The 15,442-nt window shown below is 33.7% G+C and overlaps 2 protein-coding genes across 2 annotated transcripts; one reads left to right on the forward strand and one right to left on the reverse strand.

The window, feature by feature from the left end:
• The first annotated feature begins 2,393 nt into the window (after window positions 1-2,393).
• Window positions 2,394-6,539, forward strand: LOC143628354 (uncharacterized). The gene is made up of 6 exons (XM_077097971.1): window positions 2,394-2,542; window positions 2,807-2,880; window positions 3,061-3,210; window positions 3,884-4,169; window positions 4,732-4,965; window positions 6,044-6,539. Exons 1-6 carry the CDS (start codon window positions 2,396-2,398, stop codon window positions 6,359-6,361), a joined length of 1,209 nt encoding a protein of 402 aa, XP_076954086.1. The 5' UTR covers window positions 2,394-2,395; the 3' UTR covers window positions 6,362-6,539.
• Window positions 6,540-9,452: 2,913 nt separating this feature from the next.
• Window positions 9,453-12,551, reverse strand: LOC143628356 (germin-like protein 5-1). Its single transcript, XM_077097972.1, has 2 exons — window positions 12,271-12,551; window positions 9,453-10,019 (listed from the first exon to the last, which is right to left on the reverse strand). Exons 1-2 carry the CDS (start codon window positions 12,386-12,388, stop codon window positions 9,481-9,483), a joined length of 657 nt encoding a protein of 218 aa, XP_076954087.1. The 5' UTR covers window positions 12,389-12,551; the 3' UTR covers window positions 9,453-9,480.
• Window positions 12,552-15,442: the final 2,891 nt, after the last annotated feature.

A 15,442-nucleotide genomic window follows, 5' to 3' on the forward strand; every position in this document is an offset into this window, starting at 1 on the left:
GGGGCGGTAGCCCCTAGCAGGGTCCAAGGGGCAGAGCCCCTGGCTGGGGTCGAGCAGCCAGGTCAGCTTGGAAAAATTTTATTTTCATTAATAGGTCCTTTATTAGAAACGCATCAGAAAATGAATCGGGTCGCGTTTTACAACAATTGAAAGAATTCGCGTGAGAGAATTCGCATGCGATTTTGCTTCGCATGGGATTTCGCTTCACATGAGATTTCGCTTCGCATGGTCATGCGATACGATTCTTTTTCATGCAAATAAAATCTCCTTTTCTTCATTTATACTATTTTAAGCCATATAACTCCGTGACTCTTCCTTAGGACCCGATTCTACCCTTTTTATGGGTTTTGGATTGTAAAAACTTTGTATACCCGTGTTTTATAAGGTCCGAACATCACCTTTTTGTTCTATAACACATCCGTGAGGTTATAACTCACCAAGTTTATGTTTTTCTTACATCTTACAACCCGATCTATCATTCTATCAGTTTGCATGTCGAATCCGACCATAAAACTTAACCTTTTAACCAAAACTTACCTTTTGCTCGCGGGTTCGAGTTCAGATCTGGATGTGTTCTTGCTATTTGAAGACACTTGCACACCAAAATCTTCCTTACTTTAACCCGTATTTGGATTCGGGTCTTGAGAGAGTATGTGTGTGTTTTAGGGGGTGTGTGTGTGGAAGGAAAGAAAATGGTGAAAAGGTGGAGGGGTTGGGTTTATATAGGGGCTACGGGTCCCACCACCCACTCCTAATTCCAAATCCAATCATTATCCAAACATTAACACACACAATTAAATTAACGACACACAGTTAATTATGAAAACTTTCTGTTATCATTTATCTTAAAAATGCGAATGTTACATACAGGCATGGTGATGATTTATATGACCTCAGAGAATGTTAAGTCAATATGTATGAATGGATCCAGACACATGTATACTTTAATCAAAGTATCAGTATTTTATTATTGTAACACAAGGTTTTGCGGATTCATAGATCCTATGCAAACATTCTGAGTCTTAAAGAGTTTGTAAAAGCTTAGGGCGTATACACCTTTTTGCTTGGTTGGTGAATCTATGCTGATAACTTTGCTGATTTATGATGCTTAACCTATCATAAATAGGTTTTACATAAATACCTTGATCTTCTGCTTTTAATCCAACTGCAGACTATACGGGCGTCGCTTTATCGTTTCAAACCTCGTTTATAAATACTGGTCCGGTTTATTAGTTCAAAATTTAATTGTTAAACAAATTAATAAAATTTAATATGAGACGGGTCGTATTATGATGAGACGGTCCGTATCATCACGGGTTGACTTTGTTGACTGATCCTTTGTTGATTAGACGGTCATTTGAGATGGATCGTATCATGGTTGAGACGGTCCGTATAATTTTGGCAAGCCGTCTTACCTGGACTCTTTGACCCATATCAAAATTGGGTTGAGACGGGCTGTCACATGATTAGAGGGTTCGTCTAACCTTCTGTTTTGACCGGTTAAAGCTAAAAATCATTTTGAAGTTATTTCGACATCCGTTTATATGGTCTAAGATTTTATACATGCTTAAAACACTTAACATAAGTTCTGTAATTTATCATGCTTGAGGTTTGATCGATAATAACCTGGATACTTGCTTAATTATGACAAACAAACTTAAACGAGTGATAGAACGTGCCTACCTTACTTCCAAACTTATATACGACCTAGTAATGGCTTGTTATGACCTCTAGCATGATTGGAAACTGGTTAGGACTTGGTTAGACTCCCACTTGATTAGCACCACCTTCCAAGCTTAGCACCACCACCACCACCACCACAACCGTCGTCATTGATTTTTTTTTTTTAATTTTTGTAATCTTGTTTTATTTTGAGATGAGAGCATTGCTGTCATTTCTGTTTCATTCCTGCGTTTTTCTTTTGTGGTTATCAAACAATATAAAGTAATAATTCATTTATTTTTCAAAGGTTAACCAGATAAGACAAAATAACGGTAATGATCAATATCATTCAATTGTGAATTACGTTCCTTCTTTGTCCCATTTATTTTCTATTTTATTACCACCAACCAAGTAATTCCATTTAACAAACGCTACGTAATATAATTTTTTTTGTCATTACTACATATTTATAGAAAGAAAAAAAAAAGAAGAGAAAAACAATGAGAGTGAGAAAGCGAAGAAGTTTTTTTTTTTTTTTTTTTTTTTTTTTTTCTTAGATAAAAGAAAGAAAGAAAGAAAGAAAGAAAAGAAACAGGTTGTGAGTGTGTTAGAAAGAAACCAACATCGATCTGATAATTGCTTTGTTAATCTTCTCACCTTTTACATTATCCTTTCCTATATCGATGCCACCTAGGGTTTATTAATTAATACAGACTTTGATTTGTAGGGGGAAATGGGCCCGTTATACTTCATCATCATCGCATTGCCTTGCACTGTTGCCGCTATTGCCCTGGCCATTCTTCACATTTACAGGCATCTCTTGAATTACACTGAGCCTACACACCAGAGGTTCATTGTCAGAATTATTTTCATGGTTCCTGTAAGTTCTCTTCATTTCATTTATACTTGTTATTGTTATTATCAACCAGTCAATCATTATCATTGTTACTATTATGAGAGATACCAATTTGGTGAGCTAATAGAGCTCTTCAGCAAGGATTGTAATTACAACTGCTAGTATTATTATACTTGTTTTAATAATTGTTGCCAACAATGCTACGCTTTTACGGTGTCTTTGTGATCGTGCCATGAAACATATGTATGGTTTACTTGCACAACGCTGAGTTTCTCTCTTTTTTGACAGGTCTATGCATTGACATCTTTCTTGTCACTTGTATTCAACGAGAGTTCAATCTACTTCGATTCCTTTCGGGAAATGTGAGTACATGATACTTTAGTTATACATACGCACCTACTTTTTTACACAAATCATATGTCTTGCGTTGTTCATAATACTCTTTTTAAAGAGTTGAATAGTCATTTTGGAGTAACAACAACATTCTTAGTTTGATATGATAAAAGCTGTGTAATTTTTGAAACTTTTTTATTATTTTTCAGATATGAAGCGTGGGTCATATATAATTTTCTGTCCTTGTGCCTGGAATGGGTAGGCGGGCCCGGTGCTGTCGTTTTAAGTCTTACGGGACGCGTTTTAAAGCCCAACTGGTGTTTGATGACATGTTGCTTCCCTCCAATTCCATTAGACGGGTCAGTTTTACTTAGGCCTGTAACGGAACATAACGCGTCAAGTTCATGTTCGCTCGTTTAACTTTAATTGAACAAATGATCGAACACGAACAATTAAACGAATGGAGCTTTCTTGTTCTTCTCTGTTCATTAAGAAGATGAGTGTGTTCGTGTTTGCTTGTAAATGGTATAAACGAATTGTTCACGGCGTAAACGAACACAGATGAACGGACATAACTGAATATAGATTAATGAACATAACTGAGCGAACACCAACTAAAAAGAAAAAAGTGATCATGGATCTGTTGGGCCTAAAAAACTAATAAAAACTATACTAAATTGTAGTGGGTGACATTTTAAAGACTAAATTTTCGCGGGCCTAAAAAATTTGAAGGAATATATGAAAAACGTAAACAAATGCTCTTAAACAAGCATAATCTAACGAACATAACGGAACGTAAACGAATGAACACAAACAGGCGTAAATGAATGAACGAGACATGTGTTCATGTTCGCTTGTTTATTAAATTAAAACACATAAAACAAACTTTTCGACGAACAGTTCACCGAACGTTCGGTTAGTTTACAGGCGTAGTTCTATTTCTAAGTCCAAAACTCTTCATTTCTGTTTGCGTTTATATTTAATATTTGTTTGCATAACATTATGTATGTTTTGTGAAACTTTTAACGTTAGGCGTTTTATACGGAGATGCAAGCAAGGATGCTTGCAGTTTGTGATTCTTAAGCCTATTTTGGTGGCAGTTACATTCATACTTTATGCGAAGGGAAAATACGAAGGTGGAAATTTTAGTGCAAAACAGTCATATTTATACATCACAATAATATACACGGTTTCATACTCTATGGCGCTATACGCGTTGGCGTTGTTTTATGTTGCGTGCCGGGACCTGTTAAAGCCTTATAATCCCGTTCCAAAATTCATCATCATCAAGAGTGTCGTCTTTTTGACATATTGGCAGGTACTAGATGAACAGGGGCATGTTCGTTCGTTTAACTTTAACCGACAAACGATCGAACAAGAACAATTAAACTGACATGGTTTTTTGTTCATGTTCGTTCGTTGTGAAATCAGCATGTTTTTGTATGTTTGTTTATAGTATATATGGCGTTCGGTTCACGAATGTAAACGGACATAGTGGAGCATAGATGAACAAACATAACCAAGCTAACACCAATTTAAAGTAAATGTAAAGATCAATATGTTGAGCCTAAAAATTTAATAAAACTAGACTAAATTGTAAGAGGTGATATTTTAATTTCATAAAACAAAACTAAATTGTAACGGGCATATACATAAATGAGAGTAAACAAACGAACATTTACGAGCATAAATGAGCGAACGAGACATGTGTTCATGTTCACTTGTTTATTAATTAAACGAACATAACGACGTTGAATGGTTCACTGAACGTTTGGTTTGTTTACAGGACTAGGCTGGGCACCGGTTTGCCCTTTTTATTTACATCGGAAATAAGTCCATTTTTATTTCATTTATTTAACGTCGATTGGTTGTTTTTTTAGGGTGTTTTGGTGTTTCTTGCTGCAAAATCTGGGCATATAAAAAACGCAGAGGACGCTGCTGAGTTTCAAAACTTTATAATTTGCGTGGAGATGCTTATTGCAGCTGTGGGCCATCTCTATGCATTTCCATACAAAGAGTATGCGGGTGCCAACATTGGTGCTTCTCATGGCTTCGGGGCTAGCCTTGCACACGCGTTGATGTTGAACGACTTCTATCATGACACTGTTCACCAGGTTAGCTACATGCTTTTTATTTGTTTTAATTTAAATTATGTGTGAGTTATGAGAGAAGTTAGTTTAAAAGTAAAAGTTGAACTGGTCAAATGTTTCCCAAAGTGTATGTTTTATTTTCTTAAAAACCTCCTAGTTTCATCTTATTTTAAAAGCTAGATTATTATTGAAATAATAGAAGTATTTTGCGATAAGCCGATAGTTTCATATCAATCACTCCTCAAACCTTGATCATCATCATCATCATCATCGTACTCAGTATATCCCACCAATAGCAAAGCTATGGTAGGGTCTGAGGAGGGTTAGATGTAGACAGCCTTACCTCTACCCCATGGGGATAGAGAGGCTGCTTCCGGTGAGACCCCCGGCTCGATAGTAGTTTTGCATCAAGCCTTGGACATATTACATAAGGCACATAGCACTCAATCATCGGGACGCCGGCTGATTGGTGCATGTACCCTTGTCTTTCGGCTATCAACGCCACCACATGATGCCTGATTAACCTTCCATCACTTTTAACGTTATTTTCACAAAATTAGTAAAATAACGTCAAAATTACTCCTCAAACCTTGATATAATATATATTTACTCGACAAAAAGGTTAATTATATTACCTATTTTCAAATGTATGACATGTATATCCTTCCTTTAGAAACTTGCGTTAGGGTATGAGACTTTGGAGTGCAAAGATAAAGAGAATGGCATAATGGTCATATAAGTATTTAACTAAATGGGTAAAATATGGAATTTGTAGTATTTTAAATGGGCATACTTTTTAATGGGTTGATGTGTCAAAGGCTTAAAATCAAAGAAATTAGTTTAAAAGTGACAGTTGAACCGATTAGAACTTTCCCAAACTGTACTTTTTATTTGCTTAAAACCTCCTAATTTTATCTTATTCAAAAAGCTAGATTAGTTTTGATTTTTGAAATTATAATAAAATGTTTGTGATAATTCCATATATCTTCTGAAAACTTAGAATATATTTACCCAACAAAAAATTATAATATTAAATGGGTAAAATATAAAATTTGAAGTTTTCTAGTTTATGATTATAAATAACGTATTTTTCTTTTTGCAGTTTGCGCCGGCCTACCATGATTATGTTCTCTACAATCATAGTAATGATACGGGGGATGAAGGCGCAAGAAAATACAGGACAAAAACCTTTGTCCCGATTGGATCTGAGATGGAAAACGCTAGAAAAAACAAGCATGCGTTTGCATCAAACAAGGTAGATGGCACACACTCACCCACAACACCCCAAAGCCCCAACTTGGTCCCACAGCCCACAAAACCCGAGGCAATGAACTCATCATTGTTATCAGATGCCTCAAATTCAGCTTCTGCACCATATGACTTCACACTCATTGACATGGACTTAGATGTGAAGAAGTGAATAAGAATGTCCACCCCACCCCACCCCACCCCACCCCACTTGATTGATTTGTTATCTTTGTTTTCCTCTAATGTAGTTTTTAGTCCATGTCATTAGGATTTGTACATGTAGTGACTGGACTTGGTGCCTGGCTATACGCTATACGTTTGGATTTTAGAGTTTTATAACACCAGAACCAAGTCAATATATATAATATATTTTTACCTTGTTAGCTTCAGTTGGATCTATGGATTTTTGCATTATCTATTTGGTAAAAACTTGGCTTTTAGAATAAAGAATATCTAGGAGTAATTTTACAATTTAAGTTGAATCCAGTTATACAAAGTCAGTTTTTTTTTGAAGGATTATTCAGCTTGTAAATATGTTAAAGCGAAAACTATTAAATATTGAATTCGATTGACTTAATCAAAATCTCTTGATTCAAACTTCTAATTAATTCATCGTTTAGGTGAATTAATATTCATCAGTTCCTACTTTAAATTTTAAAGTTAAATTCAAAGAACATTGACATTTTAAGACAAGAAGATTAGTATGGTGGGTGACAACTATGACAATGATATTGGAGCAACAAACAAGGCTTTAATCTTCATAAGATCACTCTATGTGGAAATAAAGGATGAATTGCAATTAGTTACCTGGGAAAAGAGGCGAATAATGACAAGATTCAATGGAGTAAATACGAACCCACACAAAGTAGGGGAAGGTATAAAAATTTTGAGTTTACTATGGGAAGGATCTAGATAGAAAGAATTTGGAGTTGCTTGGAATAAATGGTGTAACTTTGATGTTGTAAAGTCTTCGTGGCTCTTGTATTGTTTGGGGTCTAGTCAATTACTAGTTCTGGTTTATAATACCGTCACATAAAAATAAAAAAATGTTACATGGGAAAACTTCACAAAGTAGAAACCATTTTTATAGTTTTGTCCTGATTTTATCAGGAAACCTTTAGTTGAGTGAATAATAGAAGCCATTTTAGCTTCTAGCAGTGGTTTTAGCAACCGATTACATTTTATCATGACTGTAGCAACAAAGGACAACACAACAATGTTTTGTTGATTGACAGGGAAGATAAAGAGAGAAAATCATGTGTTAAAAATGTATTAATTGATGTTGAGAATCAAAGTAATGCCTTGGCTCATGGCTAGATTTTTAACTTTTATTTTAAACAACACTCTTAATTCTGTAAGGGTACTAAAAAAAATTCCCCTTTTAGGACTCAAATCCTGACCTTCCCTAGAGGAAACCTTTAGGGAAAACCTCCCTGGCCACTCCACCATAGTGTTAATGACCTTAGACTTGTACTTTTCACCTATAGGTCTTTTGTTCTAACCTTGACTCACCATAGTTTTATATACAACCCTTGTACTCTAATAATACAAATTAACAATAAATAAATATAAAAAAAATCTAGGTCATTGCCTCGTAATTGTCACATCACAAGCCACGTCCTCTGAAATAAACAAAGTTAACAATTTGTTAGTATGGGATTGTGTATTGGTAGCAAAATTGAAAGTTGAGATTGGCGCTAATTAAATTGTTAACAAGAGTTAATATTGACAAATGGTTAGCTTGGATTAGTAACATCAAATTTCCATATTTTAAACGCAAAATTCCATGAAGAAAATTTTCTCTTACTAGTAGTGATAAATATGATAGTATCTTACATTTGACACAACTAGACATCCCTATTTAAAACCATTATTATAAATTGCTATCTAGTCTACTTTCACTTTCTTGGATTAGCCAAAGTTATTTCATAAGTTCATGTTTAACATTATAACTATTATACTCTTGATAAATAAAGTATCACACAATTTAGTAGTGGCACTATCACAACAAAATGGAGTAGTTACCAACGTTTGATGCCATTCAAAAAAGAAAAAGAAAAAGTTTTATTCCTAAGTTAACTAACGTCCAAGTAGTTCACCAACCATTTACTAATTGCAATTATTATTTGTTTATGTAGACTAATTAAAGTTTTCTTTATCAATTATCATTTCGATAATTTTGAAAAGTACTTGTAAGTTACGTTTATTTTTATTCAAGAAATTTCATGAGTAAGACTGAAACTTAGAACTTGGATGAGTTACCCAAAGTTTTTAGGTGGGTGAAATATTAAATGGGTCATTCAAAAAAATATCTACTAAAATGTGTGTTTTTTTGTTAATTTTTTTCAACTAAAATGTAGGGAAACTGAAGTACGTCTTTCATTCGGACCCTCTCAATGGTGTTTTCGATATTGAATACATGAAATGAAGGAAAATAAAGGAATTGCTAGGAAGAGAAACTGAAAAAGATAATGCAATTTTTTGCTCTAGAGTTAAAAATTTGAAGATTACAAAATATTGTATTTCCAATAAAAAGAAATTAAAGCTTCTTTCTCTCCTAGGTTAGGACTTTCTTATCTAGTTAAATATATTGGACTCGGGAGCTCGATTTGCTCATTTAACTTTTAATTGTGGCAAATTTTTAATCATCTTTTTGGCCATTTCTTCAAAGATATCACGCTTGCTTAAACTCCCACTCAAATGTCCAGCTTACCCAATAGAGAGTGTAGATGTTGTGCCCATCTTACCTTATAGAGTACATGGGTGAGAGGGAAATCCAAAGGTGACGATTAATGTATACACTGTCAAATCGATCAGGCTACCGAGTTAACATGATCGTTTGGTTCCTTGTATTTAAAATCATAGTTCATCTCACAATTTTAAGAAAAACACATTAAATCAGTCCAATTGTTCAAAAACACCCCATTTTGTACATAACTTTGAGCAAACAAAAATTGCAATATATTTTATACATGTGATTAAACTGTTGTACCATAGCAATCTTGTTTTTCTTTTCTTTGTTTCTATATTATTCAAATTTTCGTATTCTAGGTTTAGAATTTTGATTTACATATTATTAGTTTAATATTCATCATCTTTCACCAAGAAACAAGACAAGGAGGCCGAAAAAAGAATATAAGATTGTACATAATATATGGACCCGAAAACAAATTTTCTACACCTCATGATAACATGAAAACAAGATCTGATGCCATAAACCATTTATTCAAAAAGTAATAAAACAAATAAAAGCTTAGAATCTCATAAATGGATAGTATTGTACATGTGATTTTACTTCTTCGGAGCAAATTTGGCCTTAATTTTGTCAACCTCTTTGGTTCCAACTTGGAATGCCTTTGTCAACACAATATCTTCCACCGTTGGAGATGAAGCAAACAAAGCATTCGCCACCCGTTGGGTGCCTGGCAACTGGCTGTTGAAGGCAGCCAAAGCGGCGGCAGGAACTTTGCCATTGTTTATCTGAAAGTGAATTAAACCTCTGGGGAATGTGAAGATTTCGTGTTTCTTGATGGTCTTGGAGAAGAGTTTGTTATCTGTGGTGATGAAACCAACATCCAATTCACCTTCGAGCACGAAAACTATCTCAGTGGCCCGCGGGTGGGTGTGTGGTGGGTTGATGCCACCTGGTGCATAATCAACGCGAGCCATGGATACCCCCAGGGTGTTTAGCCCTGGGATTTGTTGGACCGAGGCTGGTGTAACGGTTGCACCGAAGGTGTTGTTTGTGAGTGCCGGGTTGGCTAACCCCGTGAAGAAGAAATCATCAGCGGATATGTTGTTTTTGCAAGCGAATCCATTCAACTTTACCCCTGTTTGTTTACACTTGTTATTAAATTATATTTATTTATTTTATTAATTCACCAAACATAATATATTATAGACATGAACAATCATCAGAGAATGAGTACATATGTATCATCTAACAACTTTTATTATTATACAGACCATAAAATATGCTTTAGATACATAATATTACACTTTTGGCTAAAAAGCCATGGCCATAAGAAAATGCTCGAATAGATTAAGTAAAGTTGTTCAATAAAAATATTATTTTATTTGTGTCTGGAAGTGGTTTATAATTTCTAATAAAAGAATCCACCACGTCCTCTACCATGAAACCTTATTTTAAGTGGGGGGCAAAACAACCGGTATTTATTAATCATCTTGCAAATAAATAATCCCAACTTTTATGTATTAGTCGATAATAATCCTAATTTTAAAAATCACTACTAGCGGTCCCAACTTTCAACTATTTTTGTCTCAATGGTCCTCCGCTAAAAACACTTAATGCCGTTACGTTTTTTTCCGAGTTTCAAACCTATGTTTTAGGGCTTTTGGTCAAAAGAACGATACGAGTCAGCCGATGTAAAACTTATCTCGAAACGATAATTCAAATGACTTGATTTTTGTTAATTGGAAATTCAAACACCCGAATTGAAATATTGTTTCGTCGTGTGGATCACAGTTTCGAGATAAGTTTTACATCAATTGACTCATTTTGTTCTTTCGATCCCTAAAACGTCGGTTTGAAACTAGAGAAAAAACGTAACAGCATTAAGTGTTTTTTAACGAAGGACCATTGAGACAAAAATAGTTGAAAGTTAGGACCGCTGGCAGTGATTTTTAAAGTTGGAATTATTATCGGCCAATACACAAAAGTTAGGATTATTTATTTCCAATTTTCCATATTAATCAAACTCTCCAACTGACTGATTATGGAGTTATAGAAGGACACACCAAGGGCTACATGCCTATATACAAGGATTTCTATCATGCGTAATGCTTAATATTTCTAAAGGGCATTTTCGGTCAAATAATCATCATTTTCTTTAGTTAAAAACATGTGTAATGGATAATGCCAATCATTACCGCTTCAATATACATATATATTGCCTAGGGATAGTGGTGTAGAGGCTTTACCCACCCATATAATGCCTCAAACTCATGGCCTTAAAGCTAAACGCCTATATACAATAAATCGCTAAGGACAATACGACTGTATACAATTAATCGCTAAGGCTATACACCTACTTACAGGTCAAACGAATAATATGATCGGGGAAGTATACAAGTTTAGTAAAAACCGCTTTTGAGAGATATTCCTTTAGCTGGATCCCTTTTTTCAAATTTTTGTTGGATTAGAGCATTCCCAACCCGTTCCTTACCCTATATCCATATATATCATATAATTACACTAAAAAACACTGTATTTCTCTCTTCTGTTTAATTAAATAATAATTTTATACCTTTATCATCATATTTTCTCTCTCTTTCACTCACAACTACTTCATGAAAATATTAAAAAATTATACAGTATCTACAACTACTTTATGAAAATATTAAAAAATTATACAGTATCTACATTAAAACCTCAAATTTAATTTTCCCATATAAATTTTCTTTCTCCTCTACTCACAACCACTCATAACCATACCATATAATTTGCAAATCCTCCTCACATAATTTTAGGGAACGGATTGAGAATGCTCTCAGATAAAACGTTTCAAACCCAACACGTAGTACGGGCATCAAATGTGGCTTTGACGACTTCAAACGATGAAACCGATTGCAACTTACCTACTAATTATTTTCAAAGATATCTTCGTATTTAGTAACGTGTAATTGTGTTACTCATTTATCTAGGCAAGGTCTGTAAATGATTTGTTATCGAGTTTTATAAAAGTTAAAATGGGTCATATATTACGGTTATTTACAAGACAAACTATTATTTAAACAAATTAGAAATATAAATCCAAAACCATTTAAAAAAAAAACTAAATTACAATTGAATGCCCAAACTTGTGGAAAACTCCAAAAGAACCATACAGGCCGAAACTTGTGGAAAATTATAAATAACAAGCTGGTGTCTGTTGATCAAATTTTAAGATATTGACTGACTTATTCAACTATTATCATTCCTATCCCTTAGCATACACTATTTGACCAACAATATGAAAATATCTCACAACTGAAAAAAAAAAACAGAAAATGCAAACTTTATTTCAAGAATCATATGACACACGAACTGAAGTAAGAAACAAAGATATTATAAGTTTGTACCTGATGCAAGATCTGCAACACAAACATCTTGAAGCAAATCAGGATCAGCAGACACAAAGGAAGCCAAGAAGATGGTCATCATCATGCCAATTATAAACCCATAATCACAAGTAGCCATAGCAAATATGATATGATTATTATTTAGAAAGGGAGGATCTGATGAGAAAAGAGATTGGTGGGTTAAGTGGCATTTAAACTGGTAGAAGTCTAGAAGGGAAAGACTTTTTAAGCAATTTCAGATCGGTAGCTGGTCAGTTTCGATGTTTTTAAATGTTTTAAGACTTGATTATGTGGCCTTCATTAATTTATGCTTTAAGACAAGTCAATGGCCCACTTGGGGAGATCCGTTATTTTCAGATTATTCTTTTTAAATTTCTACTTTCAGACGCTAAAAAACTGACGATAAAAGCCAAACAAAATATAGTTTCAATTTGGAAAAATAAATCAAATGTTTGTTTTTTTTTCTCTCAATAGAAAACGTCTATTACAGGAGAGAATAAAAAGAATAAAAGTTGAATTATTATCTTATAAAATGTCACAAAAATAACAAGTGTCATAAGTTATAATTGATTGTTATTTGTTAAGCAAAAGACTAAAGTGAGAACGATATAAAAGAAACTTATGTTTTCTTTTCACATGCAACACAAATGTCAATTTTCTTATCATTTTAAAACGTCTTTAATTTTTTCATTTAACATGTAAAATAGTTAATGATAATAACAATCGTTTTTTAATATTTGATATGAGTAAAACTTTGTTTTATAAAAATTAGAGAAAATTACAATTTTTGTCCTTTTGAATATCCAAAATTATGGATTGGATTCTTTACGAAAATGAGTTTCACTCTTTGTCCTTTATTTGGATATTTGTCTCGGTTTTATTCCTTTACACTAACGAATGCTAAGTTTTTCAGTTAAGTCACCCATATGCCCTGCACATGAGGGCATTCTAGACTTTTTACCATTTGAGGACTATTTATGTAATAACTTAAAAGATTTGGTTCACCTGTTCAAACATATATCCTTCATCTCCTTCATTACCAAACCATCCACCCACCACCGTCACCTCCCCACCCCATCCATTGCCCCTTGATCACTACATCGATTACCGCCATCTTCTTTTAACCTTACCTACCGCCGTTGATTGTCGCCGCCAGTTACATTAACAAAACCACGCACAGGTCTCGACGGTCCTCTAATTCTACTCATGCTGAACACTCTGAAAAGTCACCACCTTGCTGGAAAATTCAATTGACTTCATCGATCTGTGTCTATCTACACACAAATTTGCCATTTTTGCGCTTCCAACACATAAACCTTAACTGGTGTATGTCTTCTCTCGTCCGCCGTCATGGTACTCTTGATTCGCATGAACCCTAACAATATTTAAGGTTTCTATATCTATAGATCAAATCTGTTGTAATATATTTCATGGAATTCGGATATGTTCGGTGGAACGCTCCTTGATCAGATGATGTCTACCTCAATTTCTTCTTAGCCTTTAGGTTTACGAAATTTTGTAAAAGTTGTAGAAAATTTGGAGTTGGTGGTGTGGTAAAAAATATTTTTGATTTGGGGTATAAATCTATTTTGTATTAAGTGGATAAATATATTTTTAGTTTTTCAATATTATTTAATTTATTATTTATCATAAATTCATAGGAGAACCAAATCATTTAAGTTATCACACAAATAGTCATTCAAATGGTTAAAAGACTAAAATGCCCTCATGTGTAGGGTATATGGGGTGACTTAACTGAAAAGCTTAACATTCTTTAGTGTAAATGACTAAAACCGAGACAATATCCAAATAAAGGACAAAGAGTGAAACTCATTTTCGTGAAGGATCCAATCCATAATTTTGGATATTCAAAAGGACAAAAGTTGTAATTTTCTCTAAAAATTAAAACAAAAATTACGTTATTGTGTCTTTTTGCTTGTAATTGTGTCTTTATGCTCATTATTTTTTTTTCTTTTTCAAAAATGATGAAATATGAAGATTGTAATAGTGAAATAACACCGTTGTGTAATTATAGTTTGTATATATAATGATAAAGAAATTTATCTAATACAAAAAACACAATGATGAATGCATATTACACAATAACCTAAATTGTAAATATAATGGTGGATACATATTACACACTGACCTAAAACGTAGGACACAATGGTAAATACAGTATACATAATAACCTAAACGTAATACACAACGAACGTAATAGTCTTTTTTCTCAAATTAAGTGAACGTAACATGGCAATACCGAACAAAAGACAATGAGCGTAATACACAATGACTTAAACACAAAGATGAGTGGAAAACAAAATGATGAGTAGAAAGACACCATGATGTAATTTTTTTTTAATTTTTATTTTTAATACGAGTACCAACTGAAAAACACAATGATCAGAACCTATAACACAGTGTATAGAAAACCCAATTGAAAATAACAATGACCAATAACACAATGTATATAAAAGCCCATTTTTTTTTGTTTTATGTACCGGTATTGTCACACATCGACTTAGAGCCTAGGCGTGACACCCGTAGTTGGTACCAGTTTTGAAAATGTATCAGAGTTGCAAAATTTTAGTGGAAGTCTTTGATAATATAATAAAATATTAATTTATTTTGAAAACCTCTTAGATAATAAATATCCAAGTATTTGTTTTACAAACCTTGTTTATTCTTGTTTACAATATTTTATTTATTTAAAACTAAGCCATCTTCATCTGTGAGCATCTAACTTTAAGAGTGACTCTAATTCCTTGCTCTCTGTGCTATACTTGCTATCCTGTAATGTGGGGAAAAATACGTCAGCGATATGCTGGTGAATCGTTGACTCGATAAAAAATTTATAAATATTTAACTGACAAGATAGTTTTGGAACAAACTCAGCAGAAACGTCTCTTAGTTCTGAGAACTTGTGCCACTGCCATACACACATAATTATGTTTCTCCGAGAACTGTTGCCCATTGGAGAACTTTCGTTATGTCTATTAGCCTGCGGCCACGTAGCCTTGGTTGAAAGGTTAACAACTATGTTTGGATCCAGACACATGTGTACTCGGTCTGAGTTGCTTTTATTATCTACCTTGTGACTTAGGGATCACGTAATCCCTTAAAATTAGAGATCACGTAATCTCATATTTGACTAACTGTTTAATAAAAACAA

The sequence above is a fragment of the Bidens hawaiensis genome, unplaced genomic scaffold (genome assembly GCF_021521415.1).
Source record: "Bidens hawaiensis isolate Kalapana, Puna unplaced genomic scaffold, B.hawaiensis_p1.1 tig00004931_1, whole genome shotgun sequence".
Taxonomy (NCBI): Eukaryota; Viridiplantae; Streptophyta; class Magnoliopsida; order Asterales; family Asteraceae; genus Bidens; species Bidens hawaiensis.

Excerpts from the sequence above, each read along its gene's own strand:
- LOC143628354 (XM_077097971.1), top strand. The coding sequence starts at position 2,396 with ATGGGCCCGTTATACTTCATCATCATCGCATTGCCTTGCACTGTTGCC. Across the intron at positions 2,543-2,806 it reads GAATTATTTTCATGGTTCCT|GTCTATGCATTGACATCTTT; the intron begins GTAAGTTCTCTT and ends CTTTTTTGACAG. Across the intron at positions 4,966-6,043 it reads ATCATGACACTGTTCACCAG|TTTGCGCCGGCCTACCATGA; the intron begins GTTAGCTACATG and ends TTCTTTTTGCAG.
- LOC143628356 (XM_077097972.1), bottom strand. The coding sequence starts at position 12,388 with ATGGCTACTTGTGATTATGGGTTTATAATTGGCATGATGATGACCATC. Across the intron at positions 10,020-12,270 it reads TGTTGCAGATCTTGCATCAG|GGGTAAAGTTGAATGGATTC; the intron begins GTACAAACTTAT and ends GTAAACAAACAG.